The sequence below is a fragment of the Fistularia commersonii genome, chromosome 33, assembly GCF_037954325.1.
Source record: "Fistularia commersonii isolate RoL2024-O1a breed Wild chromosome 33, RoL_Fcom_v1.0, whole genome shotgun sequence".
NCBI lineage: Eukaryota > Metazoa > Chordata > Actinopteri > Syngnathiformes > Fistulariidae > Fistularia > Fistularia commersonii.
In genome coordinates, this window is record NC_141316.1 from 6,973,860 (window position 1) to 6,999,208 (window position 25,349).

General features: G+C 42.9%; 5 protein-coding genes across 7 annotated transcripts; 3 read left to right on the forward strand and 2 right to left on the reverse strand.

Annotated features, from left to right (window-relative positions):
• Positions 1 to 1,396: 1,396 nt before the first annotated feature.
• Positions 1,397 to 4,606, forward strand: zdhhc4 (zDHHC palmitoyltransferase 4). Of its 3 annotated transcripts, XM_086140676.1 has the most exons (8): positions 1,397 to 1,538; positions 1,806 to 1,936; positions 2,055 to 2,128; positions 2,684 to 2,725; positions 2,847 to 2,941; positions 3,075 to 3,203; positions 3,462 to 3,706; positions 3,786 to 4,606. In XM_086140676.1, exons 2-8 carry the CDS (start codon positions 1,814 to 1,816, stop codon positions 4,083 to 4,085), a joined length of 1,008 nt encoding a protein of 335 aa, XP_085996802.1. In that variant the 5' UTR covers positions 1,397 to 1,538; positions 1,806 to 1,813; the 3' UTR covers positions 4,086 to 4,606. The 3 variants fall into 3 exon arrangements, with proteins under 3 accessions (XP_085996802.1, XP_085996803.1, XP_085996801.1); XM_086140677.1 differs by lacking the exon at positions 2,684 to 2,725 and having other exon boundaries at positions 1,890 to 1,936; positions 2,763 to 2,941; positions 3,786 to 4,600; XM_086140675.1 differs by lacking the exon at positions 2,684 to 2,725 and having other exon boundaries at positions 2,763 to 2,941; positions 3,786 to 4,589.
• A 427-nt stretch (positions 4,607 to 5,033) lies between these two features.
• On the forward strand, positions 5,034 to 8,019 carry pgp (phosphoglycolate phosphatase). Its single transcript, XM_086140792.1, has 2 exons — positions 5,034 to 5,740; positions 6,217 to 8,019. Exons 1-2 carry the CDS (start codon positions 5,146 to 5,148, stop codon positions 6,540 to 6,542), a joined length of 921 nt encoding a protein of 306 aa, XP_085996918.1. The 5' UTR covers positions 5,034 to 5,145; the 3' UTR covers positions 6,543 to 8,019.
• A 514-nt stretch (positions 8,020 to 8,533) lies between these two features.
• bricd5 (BRICHOS domain containing 5) lies at positions 8,534 to 11,746 on the forward strand. The gene is made up of 6 exons (XM_086140245.1): positions 8,534 to 8,539; positions 8,669 to 8,803; positions 8,889 to 9,038; positions 9,152 to 9,259; positions 10,788 to 10,938; positions 11,652 to 11,746. Exons 1-6 carry the CDS (start codon positions 8,534 to 8,536, stop codon positions 11,744 to 11,746), a joined length of 645 nt encoding a protein of 214 aa, XP_085996371.1.
• On the reverse strand, positions 11,465 to 18,469 carry mlst8 (MTOR associated protein, LST8 homolog (S. cerevisiae)). Its single transcript, XM_086140339.1, has 9 exons — positions 18,404 to 18,469; positions 17,988 to 18,141; positions 17,837 to 17,888; positions 17,197 to 17,359; positions 16,545 to 16,620; positions 14,521 to 14,673; positions 14,252 to 14,376; positions 13,899 to 14,062; positions 11,465 to 13,187 (listed from the first exon to the last, which is right to left on the reverse strand). The coding sequence occupies exons 2-9, from the start codon at positions 18,114 to 18,116 to the stop codon at positions 13,069 to 13,071; spliced, it is 981 nt and encodes a 326-aa protein (XP_085996465.1). The 5' UTR covers positions 18,117 to 18,141; positions 18,404 to 18,469; the 3' UTR covers positions 11,465 to 13,068.
• Positions 18,470 to 18,912: 443 nt separating this feature from the next.
• Positions 18,913 to 24,552, reverse strand: meiob (meiosis specific with OB-fold). The gene is made up of 14 exons (XM_086140340.1): positions 24,450 to 24,552; positions 24,084 to 24,195; positions 23,787 to 23,844; positions 23,444 to 23,575; positions 23,223 to 23,295; positions 22,903 to 23,098; positions 21,711 to 21,811; positions 21,443 to 21,495; positions 21,161 to 21,256; positions 20,909 to 21,001; positions 20,171 to 20,315; positions 19,890 to 20,076; positions 19,324 to 19,410; positions 18,913 to 19,211 (listed from the first exon to the last, which is right to left on the reverse strand). The coding sequence occupies exons 2-14, from the start codon at positions 24,138 to 24,140 to the stop codon at positions 19,098 to 19,100; spliced, it is 1,392 nt and encodes a 463-aa protein (XP_085996466.1). The 5' UTR covers positions 24,141 to 24,195; positions 24,450 to 24,552; the 3' UTR covers positions 18,913 to 19,097.
• Between the last annotated feature and the right edge of the window lie 797 nt (positions 24,553 to 25,349).

Consider the following 25,349-nt stretch of genomic DNA (forward strand, 5'->3'; position numbering starts at 1 on the left):
GCCTGGTTTGCAGCTTCTTTAGACTTAGTTCTCCTACTGCTCCACCTCACACCAATGCAAATTTACTAGAAACTGCAAAGAGTCTGGCCGACAGCAGCCAAAAAATTTCATAATGATCACAGAACTTCGACATGGAATTGCCACTGAAGAATGTAAAACCTTCAAGGTCATACTGCATTTTTAATGCATTTTTGATTTTAGTCAAGTTTACTCATTTCACACTCAGAAAATATTTAAAAAACTGTGGCAGTTCTATTCCCAAACACATGTTTTATGAAAGTAAGTTGTGACTGGTTTATTTTTATTTATCTTGTATGAATCTTAATATTATATTATATTAAGTCAGAACATTATGGTAAAGCTCTGCAATTAGGAATTTCAATATAATCAGGACAGCTGGATGGAAAGTACCATTAAAGGTGTACATTCGACGTTAGAGAGAAATTTGAACCACCAATACCGGAAAAACACATAGTAAGGAGCAGCCGATCCAGCATCAACTGAATAATTAATAGTAAATGGCTGTCTGCCTGAGCCAGACACTTAAATCAAACTCTCCACTTACACTACAGACTACGCTGCAAGTCTTCATGTGCGAAAACACACAAACAAAAACAAGACAATCTTTTGGGGGTGTCTGAATTATAAATTAAATATGCGATTCTCTTTACGGAAAGCAAGCAAGTGGCAAACTTAATACTGGTTTATGGAAAGATAGAATGAAAATATGAAACCGATCAAATCCACCCACATAGGCCACACACAGCATTTCTATTATAAAGAAGCTTTTGAAATGATCAAAACACCAGGAGCACACCAGGGGTTTAGAACTATCATATCACATACCTTTTTAAACAGCATCCAGAGATGGACACGCACACACTCCTGGGTCAGAGGCTTATCTCTAACACCATGAGCAGTAACATGAGTGTTTGGCCAAGTCTGCAACCAGATCCAGCAGGTGTCTCATGATGCATTGTGCACGGTTGAGGATTTCAGTGGTGAATAAAGAGGCAAGGTAACTCTTGAGTTCATCATTTATGTAGACGGCAGGGATAAAAAAGTCAAAAAAGTGCATCTTTGAAGGCCGGTCGTGCTGAATCCAGGGCAAAGCATAAGTGTGTCATATCACTTTCTCTTCCAAGTTGTTTTTTTTTACTTCAGTGCAATTATAAAATAAAAAAAAAAAAAAATAAATAAAAAAGAAGATAAAATAAAGAAAAAGACATCTACATATTTAAGGTGGCTACTTCATTGGGAAATCGCTTTTGAAAAGTGTTAACATGTTGGTAGCTATTGTTTGACAAATTAATACTTCCTTCACGTCACATTAGTGGCTTTGTCCCCACCCATGCATTAGCTGTTAGCTTGGGGGTTAGCTGATCCATGCTAAGGAAGTAGTACAGTCCCTGTTTACAAATCGCAGCGACATGACGAAGATGTGATGGAATAACATATGTTTTTACTAAATACGGCCCCGCAATGCCGGCGTGAGATAATTACACTACAAAGACGTTATGTGTGACCTCTACAACAAGGTAAGAGGAAAAAGCGATTGTACAGAAAGCGCTAGAAAGTAATGAAAGGGAAGGGATAACGATGTGTACCGGTTGCTAATGCTTGCTAGTTCACTTCAACTCGACTCATTTTTGACTCGTTTTTTTGGCTTGTATTTGCTATTTGAAATAAACTGAAATAAAAACAAAGGGACACATAACTGCCCAAATAGCGCATTTGTGTGTGTGTGTGTGTGTGTGTGTGTGTGTGTGTGTGTGTGTGTGTTCTGAACACCTGTTGTTCCTCAGGTAAAGACATGGATTTCCTCACGTTGTTCGCCATGTACGTGGCGGTTGTGCTAACTTGCATTGTGCTGGTCTGCAAATATTCAGGACAACAACAAACCCCCTTTACGGTCGTTTTTAACTTCATCGCAAAGGTAAAGACCAGAGAAGCCACTTCACGATTCTACTACAAAACGACGCTGCGTGGCGCTGTTGCGTTTTATTTATTTTTTCAACAGGATTGACAGTTACTGGCATGTCCCCTCCACACAGGTAGCTGCACCTTTTACACCCAAATGGGTCACAAAGGTGTCCCAGTGGACCATGCACAGGCTGTTCCATCAAAGGTGCGTTACTCAAAAAATAAGGAAAAGAAACCCTGGATAAAACAAAAATAGATTATAATAACGTGGTATACAGAAGAGAATTCACTACAGTAAATTTTATGAGCTTAGCCATTGGAAAGCCATGTGTCTCAGGCTTTGTGTTAACTCCTTCTCTATTTAACAGAATACTTGTTAAAGGCTTTTGATTGCATTTGAGGGAAAGACTTTTTTTAACATTTCAGAAAAATGCAAGTCATTTCATTTTTCCCAACATTGCCTATGTAAATTTCTGTTTTATACTCATTTTTAGGTAATTTCTTGCTGACTTGATGTATTTGCTTATTTAAGTTGACTGTGTGCCAATTTTCAAAGACATAATTCCACAATAATGAAAATAAATTGTGAATGTGTCAGGTGTTTCTTTTTCAGCATAAATATTTTCCTAAATCTGCAAATAATTATAAAAAGTCAACAATTTTTTTTTTTTTACAAGACAGTGTCAAATATTATATTGCCGTTACATTTGACACGGTATATTCTCTTGGTCTGCTTCATGTATTATACACCTTCTCACAGACGGATCTTCTCTCTGACATGCGTAATCTATTGGACCTTCAGGTGATTCTTATTCTTTATCTCTTTCTTGACATTTCAGGAGCAACATATTCATGTATCTGCATATCCTGCTGGAGGCTGCCGTTTACTTCGAGTTCACTTATGAGGTATTTGGATATTGTAGGGAGATGGATACCACCCTGACCAGCCTGTCTGTGCCTTATATCCTGTTGACCATAAAGTCACTCTTCTTCTACCTCTGCATCAAGAGAGATCCAGGTAACATTTATGACTGTCCATAACCAAGTAGTGCATATAACCCTTGTTGTTAAACAAGATTTGATAGAAAAGAAAAGACATGTTTAGCCTGAATGAACCGGTTCAGTTTGTCTTTCTCATAACCATCCCTTAGGCACAGTGACAAAGGAGAGAATATCTGCTGATCAGATCCACATTTATCCGTATGACAGGAAGCTATTTCACCCAGGAGTTTCCTGTCCGACCTGCCAGCTTATCAAACCCGCCCGCTCCAAACACTGTCGTAAGTGTTTTACTTAAAACGCCAGCGACGGTAGCTTTTCTTGTCACACTGGCTTGGATATTTGCTTCGTGGTCGATTTTTGCACCCTTACAAATCAGAGTTGTGATTATGTTTGTGCTGCTCCTCCCTTTTAATCCTCACAAAGACATGATTTGTTTTTGCACCTCATGCAAGTGCCTGCATAATGTTCTAAATGGGGGAAGAAAAAAAAAAGGATTTGCCCAGATCTGTTCACTGAATCACTATCTTGTATTTCAGGCGTCTGTGACAGGTGTGTCGTGCGTTTCGACCACCATTGTGTCTGGGTGAACAACTGCATCGGCGCTAAGAATCAACGTTACTTCCTGCTTTACCTCTGCAGCCTGTGCGCCATGGCAGGCAGCATTGCCCTACTGACGGCAGATATGCTGCTTCACCTCGTTTTGCGTTCAGGGCTTCTCCGGGCCAGTTACATTGACGATTACGGCCAGAAGCAACCGGCGGGGTTCGTGTTTGTTACACAGGTGAGACTCGACACAACAACATATCTAGCAAGATAAATTCTAGCATAATAAATGTGCACTTCGCTTCCTCTCTTTGCAGCACTTGTTCCTCACCTTCCCCCGAATCATCTTTATGCTGGGCTTTCTGGTGTTCGTCTTCTTCCTGCTGGCCGGCTACGCTATGTTCAACTGCTTCCTGGCCCTTGTCAACCAGACGTCCAACGAGTGGTACAAAAGCCGAGGCTACACTTGCCAGCACTGCCGACCGACTACGACAGCCGACGGTCTTTGCGCCATGGCGCCGGACCACTCTAAACGCTACTTTTATAGCCGGGGGCTCATTCGAAACTTGGGGGAGATTTTCTTCCCTCCACACCCTGTTTGTAAAAAAGACAATTGAAAGAAACCGCCTTCACGTTGCTTTGCTACACTTGCTGCAGGCCATATTGGCCACCACTGTGAGAAAATAAAATATTTTTATTTCAGTGGCTACATTACAAGTTCTCGCATGAGATGGTAAGATTCATAGCAAAAACCTCTCTCTGTTAATCAGGCGTTTTAACAAAAAGGGAGAATACTTTCTTTAGGATTTTATTTTTCCGTTCGCTACCTGTAGGTTTGCCATCCGCTGAGAATAGGGCTGATCATTTAACATCCTTTTCCACGTAATTTCCTAACTATGGTTTTGTGTTATTAGGCGCTAAACAATGTGCATGTAATGCATTTAATGGTCAGGGGGATGATAATGTAACTAAGACCCAAGACCTGTTAGAATTCACAGGTATTGTTGCACAACTTGGCTCTAGGCTAGTATATGAAGTATTAACCCAAAGTGACTCCTTCAGTCACATGTTAAAGATCCCTGCTTTTTGTGTTACCCCATTCGGTTGTACTGGAAGAAAACCACTGTCTATTATTGTTCCATTTCGAATACCTCCTCATAATTTTTGGTCATGTCGTCTATTTTGGGAGATTTTGCCATTTTAATGTGAGATTTACAACAAGTCGCACCCGGTTTCTTCTGCTACTTTCTTCCGGCTTCACGGTCCTCGAAATAATGCGACATCTCATTTTAAACAAGCATCACATGACCTGATAAGTCATACGTGTGAAAAAAAAAAATGACACGGCGTGAACTTGTGAAAGTGTTCTCCCGGTCAGCCACACCGCCGTACGTGTGACTCATATAGGCGAAAAAAATGTAGGGAAGTTGACGTTCACATGCGTCTTGTCTAGTCGAGTTCCCTTTTTCCGATTACTACATGGTTACGTGAACGCACCACGAAGACCGCACGCGTAGAGTCAAGCGACGGGCTCTCGACCGGAAGTGGGCGGCACTTTTCTTTAAGCCGGTGCGGAACTGAGTCCCCGGGATTCGCGGTGACAGGAAGGTCAGGCCGCTGTGCTCGGAAGAAAGCAGGAGGGGAGAGCCGGTTGCACTCGACCGCTCCGATCGTGCCATGTCCGGGTCTAAATGTACGCGGCTGAGCGGCGCGCTGGCGCGGCAGCTGATGGACGGCGTGGACTGCGTCCTGTTCGACTGCGACGGGGTGATCTGGCGTGGGGACCAGGCCATCCCCGGCGCCCCAGACGTCATTAACCGACTCAAAGAAAACGGCAAGAGGGTCTTCTTCGTCACCAACAACAGCTCCAAGACCAGGAAGATGTACGCGGACAAGATGTCCACGCTGGGGTTCAACGTGACCGAGGAGGAGGTGTTCGGAACCGCGTACTGCTCCGCCATGTACCTGCGGAGCGTCTGCGAGCTGCAGGGGAAGGTGTACCTGATCGGGAGCAACGCCATGGCGCAGGAGCTGGAGGCCGTGGGGATCCAGCAGACCGGCGTGGGACCCGATCACGTCTTCGGGAAGCAGGCGGACTGGGCCACCGTGCCGCTGGATCCGGACGTGAAGGCGGTGGTGGTGGGCTTCGACGAGCACTTCAGCTACATGAAGCTGAACCGAGCTCTGCAGTACCTCTGCAGGTCCGACTGTCTCTTCGTGGGGACCAACCGAGACACGAGGTTGCCCCTGGAGGGGGGCAAGGCCGTCCCAGGTGAGGAGACCCCCCCCCCCCCATCACCTCCAGGAGACCCGTCACACCTGCCACATCTGGTCTGCTGTTAGGCTGTGAGACTGACATATTCATTCTGATCAGTAAATGAATCAATCTTAAAATTCAAACTCCTCAAGTTTCAATGATCAGGAATTCTGAAACGATTCATCTATTTATGACCTCTCACCTACAAGCAGTTCCCCTTTAAATAGATTATCATAAAAGTTCCAAACAAGATGTTTATTCACTGTTTTCCCACCTCCAATAAGGTAAGACCTCGTGTCTACCTCGATTTTTACTTCAATGAAACCGATGAAAGGCACGTTCTACTCTATTCTGTACCGCTTATCCTATAGTTATAGTCAAATCTACATTTCTCAATTAGTTTCAGGTGATTTTAGGGAACGTCTTTGCAAAACTGTGGTCACGTGACATGTAAAAAAGCATTGCCTGACCTCCTGACCTCGTCCCTCCAGGTACGGGCTGCTTGCTGCAGGCTGTGGAAACCGCCGCCCAGCGGCGCGCTCAGACGGTGGGCAAGCCCAACAGCTTCATGTTCGACTGCGTGGCGTCCAAGTACGGCGTGGACCGCGACCGCTGCCTGATGGTGGGCGACCGCCTCGACACGGACATCATGCTGGGTTCCAACTGCGGCCTCAAGACCCTCCTCACGTTGACCGGCGTCAGCACCGTGGCGGACGCCGAGGCCCACCGCGAGAGCGGCTGCGCGGAGCGGCAGGGGATGGTCCCGGATTATTACGTGGAGAGCATCGCGGACCTCCTGCCCGTTCTGCGGGGATGAGACTTGAACGGCGGTGTCGCCGGGACTGCGGCGCACCTGAAGACCTGTCGCGCACCGGGCCGGGCTGTCCTCAAGTGTTTTCGAGTTTAACATTCATCCAATGTTTTAGTTATACCAAATCATAAAAATGCTTATTTTGACAAAATCCTTAATAATGGTGCTATTTAAAAAGAATACTTAAAAGCTAGCTAGCACCTTTTGTCTGTTAAGACATTGGCATTGCTTCTTTTGTCACATATTCCAGCAGCTTCACTGGCTGTTGGACACGTGATATCTCACTGTAGCTCTCTCTATGCAGGTAAAACACAAGCAGCAGTGTGCAGAAACGTACACAGACGCTTTGGACACTCTGCGAACGTTCACTCCGGGGAGGGTGAATGCCGTCCTAAGAGTGCTAAAAAATCCCAAACCTCCCGGGTCATCTCACCCCAAGCTATCACACCGTCTGCAAAAAAGAGATAGATCATTGATCACCCCTTGAATGACGGAATCTCGTGCGTCACTCCCCAAAATAACACTTTATCTTACAAAAAGTTTATCACCTCAGGTTTCCCCCGCTTTTGGTAAACAAGCAATGTCACGTCCTTAGCGTTGGCAGCATTCCCGTCATCCTCTAATGTCTAAAACAATACATACGTTTTAGATAGTACGCTAGGCTTTACATTAAAATTAGATTTTATTATAAACATTTACCCGTCCAAGTATGAGTTTTGTAGGGTTGAACTATCAATTATTCCCTCCAATTTTTTTTTTTTTTTTTTTTTTTTTAGGAGGGGTGATCTACAGAATTTTAGCTCCTTCAATTGTCTACCTCTGTTAATAATTCACCTCACAGATCATAAGCACGGTTGAATTGCTGTATCAGGAGACGAGGGCTTTCACAGCAACCCGTTCCAGTATTTGACCCTACGGTGTAATCCAGGTCTCGGGTGAGAAGCCCCAGATGTCCGGGTCCGGTCCACCACTCGGCTCTGCCAGAACTCACCGAAAGGATACTTAAAAGTATTGTTTTGGAGTTTTTTTGTTTTTTTTTGAGGTAAAAGCCATTCATCTGAGGTGTGTTTGAGACGTGCGCTCTTCTGAGGCTGTCATTCTCTTGTTGTGCAAACCTCTGCTTGAGCAACTGGAATTGAAACTACAGGGAAAAAAAAAAACAAAAACGGCATTGATAGATAGTTTTGTAACGTGTTCTCAGGTTTACAGCTCTCTTTCAAAATCGGCAGAATAAGCGACGAGCAGAGAACTGGGCCGAAAGGCACTGAACTTGTTTAGCTTTCGTGTTTTCGGTTTTATCTAAACGAGACTCGAGGGACGGCGCAAGCGCAGCTGCTTCTGCCTCTGGTGTTGCAATTGCAACGGATATTAATAATTCACATGTTTTCCACCCTTTACTTTTACCATAAATCTTTCTTGTCTTTCGGAACTGTAGCCCTTCGCAAATTTTGAATGCAGAAAATAAAGCAAACTTTTAACTTCCCCCTCGTCTCTGTGGTTCGAAGCGACCGCGGTCACCTCTCCTCCCCGGGTCACCTTGGGTTTTCGTCGGCTGGATGCGACGGCAGCCAGAGCCGCTTATCACCTCTCGCTTGATGAGAGAGCCATCCGACCCGCGCCGGCTTCACCCCTTTGTCCATTGTTTGGGCTCAGGTAGGTGGCCGGTCACGTGTACGTGTGTGTGCGTGAGGGTGAAACGCAGGAAATAAAATGGATTTCCGAGGGTCAGATGTCATTGTAAGTACAGAAAATTGCCCTAAATAGAAAAAGAGCGCTAAGGAGATCACATATCAGAGCTGGGTTTGAGAATCTTTGATGCGACTGTTGGTTGTTTTGGGAGGGTAAGAGAGACACCAGAGGAGGAAGAAGGGGGAGGGAAAGGGAGGTCTATTGGACAAAGACCAGCCGGCCAGGTGAATCTGGTCTCAGTCTGCGCCGGCCATGATCGCAGCTCCGTGCCGATAGCGACCGCGCGAGGTGCTGTCAAGGGACGCAGGATGATGGTGAGGTGTTGGAAACACTCGGAGAGTTTGGGGGAAACGGTAAAAAAAAAAACCCAACATAACACGTTGCTTTTACAGCGGCGTGACATTTAGTTTATAGATTGTGTCGTCGTGGTGGTTCCTCTCTAGGACGCGAGCCCCGCCGCCGCCTTCCCCAAATTCCCGCCCAAGGCTTTCTGGGTCGGACTCTCGGCCTCCGTGCTCCTGGTCGTCATCGCTTTGGGTCTGACAGGGCATCTCGGGTTGCCGAGTCCCCCCTCCCAGGTAAGACGCCCCGGCTCGGCGAACCCTTTCCCCTCTCCTTTCGTTACGCTCCTGAGCTCCGCGCTCACGGACTCTCCCGTAAAAGTCTCCGCAGGCTTTTCGAATCACCGCTCCGGACCACGCCGGACTCTTCATCAACCAGTCGGCCGTCGTGGACCAGCAGAACAACTCGGTGACCCTCACCGTGACCTCGCCGGCGAACGGGACGTCGACCGTGCTTTTTGACGTCGAACACGTGGGTCTGGATTTAGCACGCATGTTTTCTCAGCCTTTCATGAGCGAATAATGCGAGCGGCGCCGCAGGTCACGCGGGGAGCGGTCTGACGGTCTGCCGTTGTCTCGAAACAGGGGCTGATTTGTTACAAGCCGGTCGATCTGGGGAGCTGCTTGCTTCAGACAATGGAGACGTCCGACTACGAGAACGTGCGCTCGCTCATCCGAGAGACGAGCCAAAAGGTAATGGAGCTGCTGACGTTTTCAGCATCGGCGATATTACTAAACAGCCATGTCCTGGATGTATTCAGGTTACGCGTGAAGAGAAACACTCCTTCGTATGTCCCACTAACCCCGATGCACATTTTCTATTCAGCTGATGTGAATTTGGAAAATGAATTAATAAATAACACACCAATGCGTTACCCAGGGCCGGTGGGAAATAGAGCGACGTGACGGCCACGCTAAAATGTGTCGACCGCCGTTTCTGATTATCAAATCCGCCCGCCAGTCTGGGTCCGCAAGGTTTCTTTAGGCTTTGCCTGATGTCCCAGTGCCCCTTACTCGGAGCTCTCAGTGCCTGCTTGAGCTTGACAGGCTCTCTCTCTCGCCAGCACCTCCGAATTCCTCGTCACATCTGATCCCCGCGGCCACATGTACGTGCCTGGGATCTTCTTACAGGAGGCGGCAAGCCTGAGCCCTGGAAACGGGCACAATGGCCACTCTGTATCAGGGCCTTTCAGCTTTTAAGACTCCTCTCCTGGACTGAAAGACTAGTTGAGCGGGAAACCGTCTAATTGACACAAGCGAATCTCTGGATATTGACCTCCTGACCATTTAAAAGGCTCGAAACTTACCGTTTCATAGGAGGTGATTTGTAACATGATAACAATATAAACCAATCCTTTATCATTTGAAATGCATTTCGAAGTAGGACATAAGCCGACACACACACTCACACACCTCCCCTGGCTTATTAACGTTGAGCGCAAGATAGTTCTGTGCAACTGTTACTTTGAGTCATGCTAAAAGCAGCCTAAATTTGGTCATTTGTGTGAAATTTGTCAGGTTCCTATATTCATTCAATTTTGGGGTATTTAATCATAACTTAACATATTAAAAATATACATGTATCTCTAATCAAATTGTTCCAGACATCCTGCAACCCCTTGCTATCTGAAGTTATCAAGTGCATGTGCTATATTTGTGTAAAGCGAGGATGAGTACTGCAAGGAGTGTAGCACTGATGTATTTGTGGCCTTTTAAATAGGGAGATTGGGAGTCAGGAAATTATATTTACATCCTTACCATCAACGCATCGTCTCCATGAACGCAAAGCGATGACAGGGCGGCGTCTCGTGGTGTCACATGTTGGGGCCTTGCACACTGCGCTGTTAAATTGCGCCACTGGCTCTTCTGCCTCACTGATAGGCCCGTGGAGGAGATCAACTGAGTGTTCCCCCCCCTCCACCCCCACGCTGGTTTCCACAATGCTCCTCTTGATGCTGAAACGGAAAAACTGGCTGTTACATGACTCATTCAGACCAAACGGTGCTTTAAGCGGTTTACGATCAAGAGCTGCTCGCAGGGATAAGTGGTGCAGTTTCACAAATAAGATTGCAGCCCCGTTGACCACACTGGGAAAGTTGAAAGACTAAAAACCGCGTCTGCTTCAATTCAGATTCAGTCATTTATTTTATTATGATTTCTCAAATGGATGAAATCACACTTGAACCTTTGTGAATGCTGTTTTCACGCCGTCCTCTCGCAGGGGGAGTTCCGGCTGACCGGCAACGAGACCCGGAGGCAGACGGAGTTCCTGGGCGTGCAGACGGCCAGTCGGGCGGACGTGTCCACGCTGGGCGAGCCTCTGCAGGCTCTGTGTCGAGGCAGGAGCGTCCACTGGACCCGCAGAGCTGAGGGTGAGAGCAGCCAACCAGAAATCTAGGCCACCCCCTTCCATTCCTTCAATCTAAGTGATCGAATGGAAAATTTTCTCTTTCAGAAGACTGAAAAATCCTAATGCATAATTTTAGTGCTTGAATCCATACTCTGGATTTAATTGTCTCATAGTTTAAAAAAAAAAAAATCTCATCAGATCAGTTGCACAAAATATCAGGACTGGCAAAGATTTAAATTAACAGAGTTAAAGTTTGCTTCATTAGTTTAGTTCATTAAATCGTTAAAAAAAAAAAGGATTCTGAATTGTTGTGTTCCTATTTTTGTATTTCCTGTCCCTGCTTCAAACAACAATTACCATGAGAAATAAAAGACATTTAAATGTAAGGAGTTATCTGACCTGGCCCGCCAACTGCATGAATCTGTGCTGACATTTCAAGCTGACACCCTGCTCCGGGCCCTCGGTGACCTTTACGCCGCTTCACAAGTACACTCCCTCCAAATATCATCCTTCACAAATCCTGCCCGATGCAAAGAAAAGGCAAATGGTTCGATCGAACACTTTATTATTAATATCTCAAGGATGTGGCGGATACTTCTAAAACGCTTCTTCTCTGCTTACATTGTGTTTCCCAAATTAGTGCACGTTGCTCCGCCGCTCAGGCCACAAAATGCTGGTCTGTGTCTGCAGAGCATGCACCTTGCTGCCATGTTTTTGATTTCGTCTCTCCCTCAGGGCCGGGCAGACAGAGGCTGGTCTACTTCTGCATCGATATCTGCTTTCCCAGCAGCATCTGTGTGTCAGTTTGCTTTTACTATCTGCCAGAGTGACTTGTTGATGGCCTCTACTCCCCCCAGCAGAAGATCAGGGAAACAAAGCTGTCTTTTTTTTTTTTTTTTTTTCAATTCTTAGTTGTCAATGTAAGAAAAAAAAAAAGGAAAGAAAGTAAGTAAAGCCAGCTTTGACTGTCTCCTTTGTGCCATACTGCCGCCAGTAACTAGCGAGTGGTCAACTCTTCCAGTACATTTCCATCCTTCTGAGGGAGGAGAGACGGAGACACGCTGTCGCCGTTTTTGCCAAAACCCTCTCGTCACTCCCCTTCATGTCTAATAACCTCTCTGGTGGCGCAATTCGGAGATTACAGAGAAAACCCTCCCCCCTTTTTGTGTGTTTTTCTCTAATTGTTGTTTCCTGTGATCCACTGCTTTGGTGTAATTCTTTGTAACCATTCCTTTTTGAAACGTGTTTTGAATAAAAGCTTAAAAACAAACAAACAAAAAAAAAAAAGTTATTGTGGTATTTCTGGCCAATTTGATCTTAATTAAAGTAAAGATGGGAAACAAAATGTGGACTAAATAAGGTCCTTGTTTTTGAGAAGAATAAATGAGGGGATTGTTCAATAAGCCCATGTGTGTATGTTAATAATCAAGCATCATAAAGTCTGTGTCTAATATTGATTAAAAATTGTAGTGTCTTCAACACAGCATGCTAATTTAGAAAGCTACAGTCTGATTCTCTGTCAGTCTTTTGCAGATTTTCATTGCTCTTTCAATGTCATGTTTTTGTTGTCCAGGACCTTGATAGAACATCTGGTTGACTTTGCTGAGCATTTCCCTTGAGGGGGGAAAAAACAAAAATAATTAAAAAAAAAAACAAAAAAAACAAACAAATTTTCATATTGTGATGTAGAATGGGAATTTTACATTTCTAAAAATAATGAATAAAAAAATAAAATAAACAAGTGATCAAAGGTGGGTGTTATTTTACATAAATATACAGATTATTCTATGAGACACCTTATAAAATCCACCGCATTGCTTTTAATGCTTATTTCTGGTCGAGACACACTGTCGGGGGGAGGGGGTGTATGGATTTCTACTGGAACGTGGTGTAAAATCCACTTGGGCCTTTGTAATTTACATTTATGGCCAGACTATAATGACAGGCTCCTGGCAAAAAAAAAAAAAAAAAAAAACAGCACCAGAGGCATCTTCAACCGCAGTTGCATTGCGTCATGTTCAAACGCGAGCCTTAACTCCCTCAAGATGAGAGTTTCTTGGATGGGCACAAGGAATCCCGCTCGACGCCGACAGACACACACCGACTGGGAAGCGAGTTCATTTCTTTTCTGTCTGCTCGTCCGCGGCCCCCCTCAGCCCAGCGCGCTGTCATTGAAGGCCAGACACACCACAGCCTTCTGGTGGCCGCTGTACTCCCTCTTGATCTCGCCCGTCTCCACGCACCACAGACGAGCCAGGTTGTCTGAAGAGGCTGCGGGGAAACAAAATTAAACTTAAGAGGCACAGATGTAAGTCTCTCACGACATGTGAAGCAGCGCGGAGTGAAAACAGGATCGGATCCTCAAAACGAAGGCATTCCCACCGCGATCCCATTAGGATTCAGGGATTGAAGGCTTTTATTGTCATTACACAGAGTGCAATGACATTTAAAGATAGCAGTTGTCAGGTTCAGTGGAATCAAAACAGACAAAACACAGCTTTAAAAACCAGGACAGAGCAAAACAATACAACGATAGCAGCATCTCTGGGTTAGAGATATAAGGCAGAAAAAATATGAGCCCAACAATATAAAAAAACATAAATAACAACTAAAAGAATAAATAGATAAATATGTAGATGGAAAAAAGTAAGACATAAAAAAGTGATGAGTGGAAAAAATGGTTTACTGCACTGTACTGTGAGGTTCAAGGGTTCAGGGTTGTGTCGATTTTAGCGCGGTGACTGCTCACGGGTAAAAACTGTTTTTCAATCTCTCTGTTTTTGCCTTAATTGTCCTAAACGGCCTTCTCGATGGCAACAGCTAGAGTAGGTGGCGGTCGGGCTGGGATGGATCTCTGAGGACGCTGTGTGCGTCACACGGACAAATGTGCACGATTTTTACTGTTTGGATTTCATCTTTTGTACCGATCACGGGGAAACGTTAATCGTCGAGGCCGGCCGGCTTCGTTTCGCGTACACTGACCTGTGACGATGTACTGCGAGTCTCCTGAGAAGGCGCAATCCCACATCCAGCCTCTAGATGTCTCTCCAGGATTGTTGCTCTTGATGCTCAGCTCAGTCATTAAGGAGAAATTGGATGTCCTCCATATCTTGCAGGTCTGGTCCGCTGAGCAGGTTGCCAAGAGACTGCGGACGACAGAGACACCGTCGGCCTTCACATCCGAGGAAACAGAGGATAGTTTTTCCCGGGGAGTGTGCACTTTCTGATATAGGTTCATTTCATGTCTCCTCTTTGACGTTTTGAAAAATATTTCACGGAAAGCAGAGAAATTAACAAAAAAACAAAACAAAAAAAAAACAGGCGTGAACACTCACGTGGAATCGGGGCTGAACTTGCAGCGGAGGGAGTAGCGCGTGTGGGCCGGGATCTTGGTCTTGGGAATGAGCTGAGTCACCTCGTCTCCGATGCCTCCAGCAAGGTTCCACACGTAACAGTTTCCCTGTTCGGGGGGACAAACGGAGCCAACGGGGCTGCACTTAGCGAAGTAGAGACAACGTTTAAAACCCGATACTTATGATTATCAGACAAACCGGCCTTCAATCCTGGCGCCGATGGTTTTATGAAGTAATATTTAGGTACTGACCGAGCTGTTGACCGCTGCCATGTAACTGGCATCCGGGTCGATGTGAACTGAGTTGACCGAAACCTCGGGCTCGGGAATCAGCTGCTCGTTGTGGTCGGTCTTTAGGTCCCAGATATGAATCACTCCGCTCTGGTCTCCGACGATCAGCTCAGCCTGGAAACAAAACGTTGCGAGGTTCACCGACTTTGCTTGAAACTGCTGCGACTGAGTTGGTGCTCATTTAAAACAAATTGCGAATATAGGGGAGGAAATAACACATCTCAAGGTGACCGCTTTCATTGGGTCTGTCTGACATCAGGCTAAGGCATCTGAGAGTGGATCCTTAAAGTGAGGGGCTAAAAAATAAAACGTGACAGATCGATGATAGTCTGTAATTAAACGAATATCAAACAACCATACATTAGTATTGCATTGTGCAGGAAATATTTTGGGAATAATTGCAAAAAAAAAAAAAAAAAAAAAAAAAATCAGCAACAAGTAGGAATTGGGATAATAACCTTAAAAATCAGGAAGAAATGAACCCAAAATGAAGATAACTTTAAATATAGTTCATCATCGTTATTTAAAGTTGTCTTAATTTTGGGTTGATTTCTTCCTGATTTTTAAAGTTATTATCCCAAATCCTACTTGTTGTTGATTTTTTTTGTTTTGTTTGCGATTATTTCCTACTTGTCACAGTAAATCAAAACACTGGGTAACTAAAGTATAAATACTTTTGATATATTTTGTTGCACATCATCAGTCAACACAGGAGAGCAGTTCTAAAAGTTGCTTTTCTCAAATGATTAGCTTCTAGGTAAGTCTTCCAATGGGAAATACATTTTACGTGTCTGAACAGTCTCTGGAAACAACGAAATATTCCTGTGAGATATCGGTTTGCTGTGAGAGAAAACAGAGTAACACTCGGGCGGACCAACAACAACACAATATGTAGGTTGAGCAAATATGAAGGGGAACAGAAACATTTGTGTGGGGGAATGAAACGGGGAAGCCAAGCTGACAGGGGGATGTTGCCTTAGGGGATGGTTTCATCTGAAAAGTCACATCTTGTGTCAGCAAGGTCTTTCACAGGCAGGAATGCTCTCTCGGGCCCCGGTTTAGGTGTGATGGGCAGGCTGAGGGGCGGACAGAGCATGGGGTCGGCCAAGCAAAACGAAAGATGAGCCCGTGTTTGAAATGTCCCCGGTTCATTGGAGCTACAGTGTCTGCAGACGGCACAGAAGTAAGGGATCTTTCTCACAGGTTTAAGCCGTGTCGTGGTTCGTGCTGTGGAAAGGCATGGCAGTGCATCCCAGATGCGCGATGCCGAACACTGATACGGTGAACAGAGCAAGCTGTCCTTCAACAGATGAAACGAACTCCAGAGCTCCGGTTTCATCGTCATCCAGTCCGTCTGGTTCAAACAGGCTTCCAGATGAAGAGCCGAGAGCCAGAATCCACATGAGAAACGTGGCAAGTTTAACAAGAGACTCGAGACAACACGCCAGCTGAGAATCAAGACAGCAGGATTGCTGCTGCCTAAACACAGAGCAGATTTCATTTGTTTGTTTTCTGTAATCTTTGGGCGGCCTTATTAAAAACAACCTCCAGTGTAAGAGTTTCACAACATACTGTGGTATTTTTTGAAAAAACATCAAAAAAAAAACAAAACACTAATCATTGATATGTAAATAGGTCTGACTCATATTCACGCAGTGTTGCTGTGATGCTCTTTCAATGCAGTCTGCAGATTTCATAAGAATAAGAACAACTTTATTTATCCCGAAGGAAATTGTTGCGCCAGAGTTTCAAGTAAAACATAACAACAATAAATAATAGTAGAAAATTGTATAAACACTAAAAAATTCAATTAACCACTATATGGATTGTAATTCACACAAACAGGTATGTATTAGACTGATGCGATTGAAAGTATGAGTGCGTGCATTCTGCACATTATTCCCCAATAATCTGGCAGGACGAATGATCAATTCTGTGAGTAGGAATTTTGCTTTCTTTGCATCACAGCAAACGTGATGTCTCACCTGGTTGGGATGCAGACAAACACAGTTGATTGGTGCATTGACCTGGAAGATCCTCTGACACTGGAGGTTTCTTGACCTGGGAGAAAAAACAGGATACAATTCAGGGGCTGCCAAAGCGGGGGTCAAGTCCATGGCATAGATATTTTAATCACAACTGCCGGACAAGAAAATCCAGATATGATCCTCCAAAATTGCTACAAATGACTCTTTAGTGCAAATTGTCTTGGATATGTCTTTTTGACAGATCTCGAATTTGGAAATTGTTTCCTAGTGTGCAGTTCTCTTTTTCAACTCACTGACTTGAGTGATATCCCAATTATCAAAAGTGCAGCCTGTAATCAAGCAAGTAATCACCTTCAAATTGCAGATAAAGTACTTTCCAAATAACAAAAAAGACAAATTAAAATGCCTAAGACATGGGATAATAACCATTTTAGAATTACCAAAACATATAATTCAACACCTCTAAAGGAGGTGAGGTTCATGTAGCTTTGTTATGTGCCATTGTCAGGTCTTAAGATCTCATTTAGGTACACTTGAAACATACAGCTGCTAAGACATGTTAGAATGGCAACTATAAAAAGGGACCATTGATGTTTTTGAACATTTTTATTCCTACAATGTTTTCAGAATTTTTCCTGACGTCTCCCACCTCAGGTCCCAGATGCGAGCCATGCAATCTTCTCCTCCTGTGTACATCCAGCGTCCGTCTTCGTGGAAGCCCACCGACGTGATGTTCTTGGTGACGCCGTCATAGTTGATCACAGGGTTGGGATTGTTGGAGTTCAGGTCGTACATGCGGATGTGCTGATAACCTAAAAAGCAGATGACATCCGACTCGCCACTTCGTCCCTTACAATGAAGAGCAGCGATGCTACACTGAAGCCTCTATTTATAAATACACGCATAACATTATGCGTGTATTTGTGTGGTGACATTATGCATAGCATCACCTTCTGAATAGAATTGCCCAAGCTTTTTTTTTTTTTTTCAAATATCACAAAAAACCTGATTATGTTGGCTACAGAGTTGATTCAATTATTATTATTTTTTTTTACACCAATTATTTTAAGGTTACAATATGAAGAGAGGGAGGTCCAATTAAATTTTGTTTGGATAAATGTGGGAAAAAAATGTTAAATTATCTTTAAACCAATGTGACAGCTCATGAAAATATTCATGATATGTAAAAACAAGGAGGAACTACCTTTATTTTATTTTTAGCTTTCCAAAATACTATATTCTTCTCTCCCTTGCTCTATAAAAAGGACAAAGTGCTGCTGTTCACCCACCTGCAGCTGCTATCATGCTCCTGTCAGGTGTGACTTCGAGAGAATTCACTTGCTGGGGGAAATTGTCAAGGGACAAAAAACAGCTTTTCAAACGTCCTCTATGTTGCATATCTTCCAGACTCAACCTGCAGATCCGCAGAGGAAAGGATACGGAGTCCTGGTGCTGGACGGTCCGGGTGCAGATCCCGCTGTGGGCCTGCCAGAAGCGGACCGTGTGATCATATCCAGCGGTTGCCAGAATGACCGGGTCGCTGCCCACCGTCCCCTGGTTCACGTTCATGCTTGGGCTGCTCGCATGGAAAACACTGCATGGATTGGTATCGGACGGGTAGTTAGCTTATTCAAACGTGGTTTACTTGCATTAAAATGTCACTGCTACGCTAAACATTGTAACATTACTGCTAACCAGTGGCGTCCAGAACCGTGTTAGCCTTCGTTAGCTTAACAGACAGCCTATTCCTTACTGTTCAGACACTTTTATGTGACGGTTAAAACACATAGAAATATGTAACGGTGTTTGTAGTAATTGCAACTACTAAATGAAATATTCTGGCGTGTTTTCATTACCTTCCTCAAGAACGGAGACAAATTGGTCCGTCCGTGGAAATCGTCCCCTGCTGCAACAACTTGCTGCAGGAGTTCCGCTTTGGCAGTGGCCGCACTGCTGCCACCTACCGGCACATTCTGTCATAGCAACACAACCATACTACACGAAATGCATCTTTCAAGCTGAATTTTTTATATCATTTTAAAATGTGTTATTTTCAATTATGTAGTCAATGGGCTTTATTCCTCAAAAGATCTATATCTTGATGAAAGAATATTGAAGTATTGAATTCAGCCTTTCTTGAAGCTATCAGATGTGCAGGACTGGGATTTAATATGTATATGTGAAACACCAAAGCTGTGATAAAAGACTACATGTGTTTATTTTTGCTTAGTGCTTCGACTTGTCTGTTTAGCATGTCCTTACATAAAATAACACACTGCCTTTGTTTGATAAATAGCTTTATAACTTTATTATGGTTCAATCAATGAGTTGGATAATTGAAACAACCATTGAGTTTGAGACTTAACATTACCAGTAAGTAAGATAATTTAAATTCAAAAACAAGCAAACAGCACTTTTCAATAAAAATGTTACATAAATAGTAATTACAAACAAACATGACATCCACGTATATAACCTGAAGCTGCACAGCTAACTGTCACCATGGCAGCAGAAGACTGGTGACCATGCAACTTCCAAGTTGACAGTTTGTCACAGCTGCTGTAGCAGGGCAGACATGTGCAGTTTCACCTCTCCTGGGTCGGCCAGGGAGCAGCCAAGCACCGTCCCCCTGATCCCACTCTTCATCTTAGTGGAGGGCAGGATCTAAAACATAGGGCCATGATTGAAAAAAACAAAACAAAAACAAACAAAAAAATAAAATAACCTGTGTTTTGAGCAGCAAAAAGAGAGGGTAGATTAGACATAACAAATGTACCTTCACAAATATTTTGCATCTCTCCAAAAGAAATTTCCACTTCATTGCTGTGCGTTCGTCATCGGTCAAACTCATGAACTCCACCATCTACAACGCAAATCATTGAAGAGCTTTGAGTTTGGGCCTTATAGAAACAGTATTAATGTGAGAAGTACTACCACTGATTTGCTTTATTCACATTGGTCACTACTTTGAATAAACTGATAATTAGGAATATCATAATACTCCCCAGTACAGTCACCAAGAAACTAGCTGAAATTTTTCTATTAGGTATTTCTGTAGAATCTAATGGTTAGATCAGTGATACTGTGTGAGATTTCTACTATTTCAATGTTATTAGAGGCTTTTGGACTAAAAAGATATTTTCATCATGCCAAGGCCACTCAGCCATATGGTGTATTTTTTCATGTGATTCCCTTGATTTTACAGGCATTGTCATGTATCTCTGCAGGACAGTAATACTTCCCCATGTGGTCTGGCCTTGTGTTGACTTAGTATTTCTATATGTCTTAGTGCGCTGTGTCTTTAATGACTCCACGCAGGAGCCAGTTTGAAGTAATACTAACAGAGCAGCCTAGCGTCTTCTCGGCCACGGGGCTTCTGAGGCTGCAGCCCTGCAGTGTTCCTGTGTGGTCTGTCAGGTCGATCGTGAGGTCAAAGCCCGAGGAGGCTGAGAAGGCCTGATCCCTCCCTGGACACATCTGGTTGGAGCAGCTCTGCATGTCCTCATCCACCTGGAACTTACACCTGGAGCTGGGACAGAAGAGACAGCCTCATCAAGTTGACAACAGAAAAAAAAAAGGTTATATTGAACAGAAACACAGCTGATCTGCTTGTGTGAACAAACCAGCGTGTTCGTATGACTTTAGAGACAGAGGAATCGAGATCCAGCTTGGAGAGGAAGCTGTATGTGATGCCAAAGAAAGCCTCTGGGGTTTCACGGGCCTTTTCTTTCAGCTGATTCACGGTGTACACGTCAGTGATGGAATCCACTGCAGCAAAAAACAAAACAATGTATGTGTCTGCATCTACAACCTTTCATAAGTGATATAGCTGCCCTTTAGTTTTTGTTAGTCTATGTCAAAAAAAAAAATCACATATTTATTTGTGCATTTTTACAGGGATTTTATTCATATTTAATTTGCAGTCATCAGGTGCAGATGGATAGACAGAAGTATATACCAAAGTTCTTTATTATGCTTTTTTGACAAACCTTGGATTTAAAGAAAAATACATATTTGTTTGAACTTATTAAGTCTATTTTTATATATCCCTCTTAAAAATGTGTTACTTTCCACAGTAACTACTTGATATTGATTGATTACAAAAACAGACATGAGTAGTAAATTGGCTATTAATCACCATTACACTCAGATACAATTACTTAAAAATAATTGCAAGTATTTCTGATTGAAAAATAATAAGACATCTCCTGGAAATCAACAATAAGGGGGAAGAAATTCGCAATCAATGGGTAAGATAATGCATTAAAATCAGAACCCAATGACTTGTATGAGGGGAATATGCCGATGTGCTGTATATTAAAAAAGAATCATCTGCCAATTTTGGCCTTTTTATTACCTACCGGGCAAATCTTCTGGTTTGTCGTCTAGTTCCAGAGCACCAGACTCAGACAGCTCCTTAGCATAACTGAACAGCAGGCTGGCCTCCCTGGTGTCTGAAAACAAATTGTGACTGACTTGTACTGCAACAGTAAGCGTGTGATGATGAAAATATTCTAAAAAATATTCTTTATGCACTGAGCACCATTGGCGAATGATTAGTTTGGGCTTAAAATGAAAAAATCTGATTCAATGCTTTCTTGAATGTTACTTACCGGGATTGACAGTGATAATGGTTTTTGAGTTAACGGTTGCGGTCATGCCACTGCGAAAGCTGTCAAAGCTAATCCTTGCATCCGCTATGAAGACAACTTTGAATTGAGAGCAAGAGGTAGAGCAACAGTAAGTTATTTTAAACATAAACACAGAGATTTCTTCTCAAATGTCCACGTTCTTGCTTCCCTTTAGCAGAATATGTTAATAAGACATGACAGGCAGGAATAACAGTGAAACAGATTCATTTTGTGGCTGGGAATGGGCAGCAGCTGTTAACCTACCCGTCCCTTTGGGTATCAGGGTTTGCACGAGCTGAATGGCTTCTCTGTCCCAACTGGGAGTGAAGTGGAGGTCAGGGAGGCAGTGAAAATCAAACACACATGCAGTTTAGAAGGTTAATACAAAGCTTGATGTCACCAAAGTAAATTGGACTTAACCAAAAGATATACAACGTTAAACCAGTGGCCAATAAAATGGGATAGGGCAGAAATGCATCAAAAGTAGCACATCTTTGTTCCTCTTCCAGATTAATTTACAGGCACGACACACCAAATGAGGGGGAAGGAAGACACCACGTCATCAAAGAGCTTCATCTCCAGTCTCTGCCCTCTGCGTCCATCTGAAGTGGTGAAGTGCTTCAGCTCTCCAATCTGAAAATGTAAACGCAAATCAGCTGGAGTTCCTATCACAATATCCCCCTTCCCTATGAAAATGCACAAACGTTAAGTTAACTTGGCCTCTTTCTGAACTCTGAGGTACGTTACAGAGTTCCAAGCAAACCGTCTCATAAGTGTACTGAAATAATACACATAATGTCGTCTATTGGGAAATTTCCAAAGTTATGCGTCAAATAAATGTAGAAATTTGATATGGCAGACATTCAGACTTGTCCTTGGAAAATAAATATTTGGTGGGCATCAATGCTTATTGTCAGATACATCATGCCTATCAGGCTTCACACCACAGCCTTGCTTGTCTTACTTGTATATACTGATGTTTTATACCATGACATGTTATATATTAACATGTCCCAACCACCCCTGCGTTTTTTGGTATTTCTTAGTGTCACTTCCCACTGTGTCTGAGCTTTAAGTGAAAAACACCAAACCCGTTTATTGCAATTCATACCTTAACAAGTAGGATACCAAATTTAGTAATTTTACAAAAAAATGATGCCTGTTTTATTTTGTCACTCCAACTAAGTATGTTGCATTTGTTTCTAGTCCCCACCCAGAAGCAACCAGTCTATAATTCTCTTCTTGAACACAGGACCAAGCAATAAATTTACAGAATGGTCTTTGTGATATTGTTTATTTTTATATTGAAACTTAATATATAATTTTACTTTCTAACCCTAAACCCTCTGTGGTTAGCATTCTAAAAAAGCCAACATAATTTTGCGATTCAGAGGCCTGAGACCACTGACTCTCATGAAGTTGCTCTGTTCATTATAGAGGCTTCCGGTAAATTACTGAAAAAATAGATGCTCCCACTTATCTAGTATAAAACATATGCAAAGCAATCAAACCCAAATGACACTTTGAAAAAAAGTGCAAGACCCTGCTTTAAGGACACAGAGAATTCACAAGAAAACATGTGTATCTGCCTAGAGCAGAAGGACAGACAAAATATTTTTGTCATTTAGAGTGGCAACAACTGTTGGGAAACACTTAATACAAACAGTTACATAATGGCTTCAGTGTGTCCAAAGCTTGAAGACTGCACGTTTAATGTGACCTACACATTTGACTGCAGCAAGTATATTTAGCACTGCGCCGTCCAGCGTCTGTCCATTGGCCACAATGTCTCCAAGAGAGTAGTAATCATTAGAGTCTTTGACTGGTAGGTGGATCAGTGGCAGCAGCCTGTCAGTGGTGGCCATGTCAGCAGACACAAGCACCTTGGAGTGAGCCTCTGTAACCAGCAGCCTGTAGAGACTGACATAATATACTTGTAGGTTTTCATTTTATCCACTTACATTATGATGTAAATAACATGTAAAAACAGCAATATTGTGTATGCACTACTTCCAACCGTGCTTTCTGAAACAAACTAAGCAACCTTGGTGTTGCAGGCGAGAATCTGTCATCTTTTTCGGGGTCTTTGTTGCAAACCAAAGGATTGTCAATTGTGACTGGAAAAGAGGATGAGCAACAATATCTTCTATTATTCACGTGTTCTGTTAAGATTTCCTGCATGGTGTTTTATGTATGTTACCATATATCGGCAAAAACAAAATCTCTCATCTCAACAGTCAAACTCATCTTTTACATATTTCTCACCACAATCCCCAGTACAGATGCTGTTTGAGAGCCCAGTTATGTAGCCATCGCTTCCCCAGGCAGACACATTTATAAAAAATTCGGGTGAATCCCGAAGGGTGAAACCAAACATAAATCTCTCTGTGCCAGCATCTGAAATCCAGAACATTTGTTTAGATGTTAAAATGAGGAAAAACATCAGCTTCCAATTTCCTCTACTGTTTTATCTTTTCCCCAGAAGAGGGGGCTGCTGTACCAGATGCTGAGGCGCGGTATACAGAGAGCAATGTAAAAAAAATCTCAAATGTAAAAAAAAAAGTTAAACAAAAAGTCTAGGTATAATGGAGAAAAAAATGTTACTTGCTTTTTCTGTCAGGAAAACTTTTGATATCCGTTTTGCCAATGACGATACCAGCCACTTTCTAAACGAAAAAAGTCAAAGGAGGTTATATCACAGTGTAAAAGCCTGTCCAAGTGTAGGGCTTCAAACATCATTACACGCCAAAGAAAAAAACTTCCAAACAAACTTCCAAAATTCTGGGCTCCATCAGTATAACAATTCAAATAAAACAAGGAAATTATCCACGGCTATCTACTAGTGTTCCAAGGCAAGTGAAGAGAGACATAAAATCACTGTGATTTGGTACAAATAATTACTTACAGGATGAGAGAAACCGGGATGCAGCTCTGAGATAGCAATGCTTGTTTGGTTAGCCATATTTGTTGGGGTCGGAGTCGTTTGGCTTTTCTCAACACTCACAGGTTGTTTGTTGCTGAGACAGAAATAAATAACACCGAATAAGAAATCTTGTATTTCAAGTTTTCTTATATTCACTTGTATGCAGTCACTTTGCTTTGAAAGCTAGCATAACGAACTAGCAAAACTATGTCCAGTGAAGCTAGCCAAGTTCATTGTTCCCATTAAAACTGAGCGGTCCGTCTTCCAAGCTATACGCTTGAGTGATAACAACCGCGGCTAAAACAGCTGGACTTAATTCCCATCACAAATTCTGTGCTTATATCTTACTTTTTTTCCCCTCTTTCTTTTATTACAGCTCAGTGTGTTCGTTCTTTTGGCGGCCAAACCTTCGTCTCATCTCACTGAATGGAGACATTTACGCGGTGCCTTCACGTCCAGTCGGAACTAGCGGTGTCGACAGTTGCGTAATACGAGCCGCATTCAGAACACTTGAAACAGCATTAGACTGGAGAACAAGGTTACGTTGATTCAAACAGGTTTCTGATCCTCGTCATTTAGGTTGCGGCAGAATAGGGAACTAGGATTAAGGATTTATTTATTTTGATCAATATATCCTTGTGTACCAAATTGTGAATCTACTTTCAGAGATGTAAATGTATATATATTCCATACAAAAAAAACAAGAAAAATGCAATAAAATAGTGTGAAAAAAAAAGAAAATATGGTTATCAAAAAAAAAAAATGAGAACAGCAATAAAATATATGCGCATCTAAAAAAATGTTTTGCTCTAAAATTGTTGGAAAACATGTAAAAAATCATGGAATCTGAAGGAATCTGAAGATCAGCGAGAAAACAATGCAGGTCATTTTTTTATTCGACACATATGCACTTGTTTTCAAAATCATGAAAAATGCCCTTCTTTGCAACCATTATTGCGTAAGCAAAGTTAAGTAAAATAGAAATTAAATAGACTGTTTTGTGATATTGTATGTTTGAGTGAAAAGAGAACTGTTTATTCACCTGATGTTTTCTGTGACTTTTCATTCTAGTGTCAAAACAGTCTTTGATTTCAACATATATTTAGTGCTGCAAATGTACAGCTGAGCAAATACACACTGGCATCGAACAATACGGCTGCAGACTAACTGACACCATACACACATCCGTGTGCAGACACACTGGCACAAACTGGCACGCACACGTGCAGAACAAACACAACATGTACA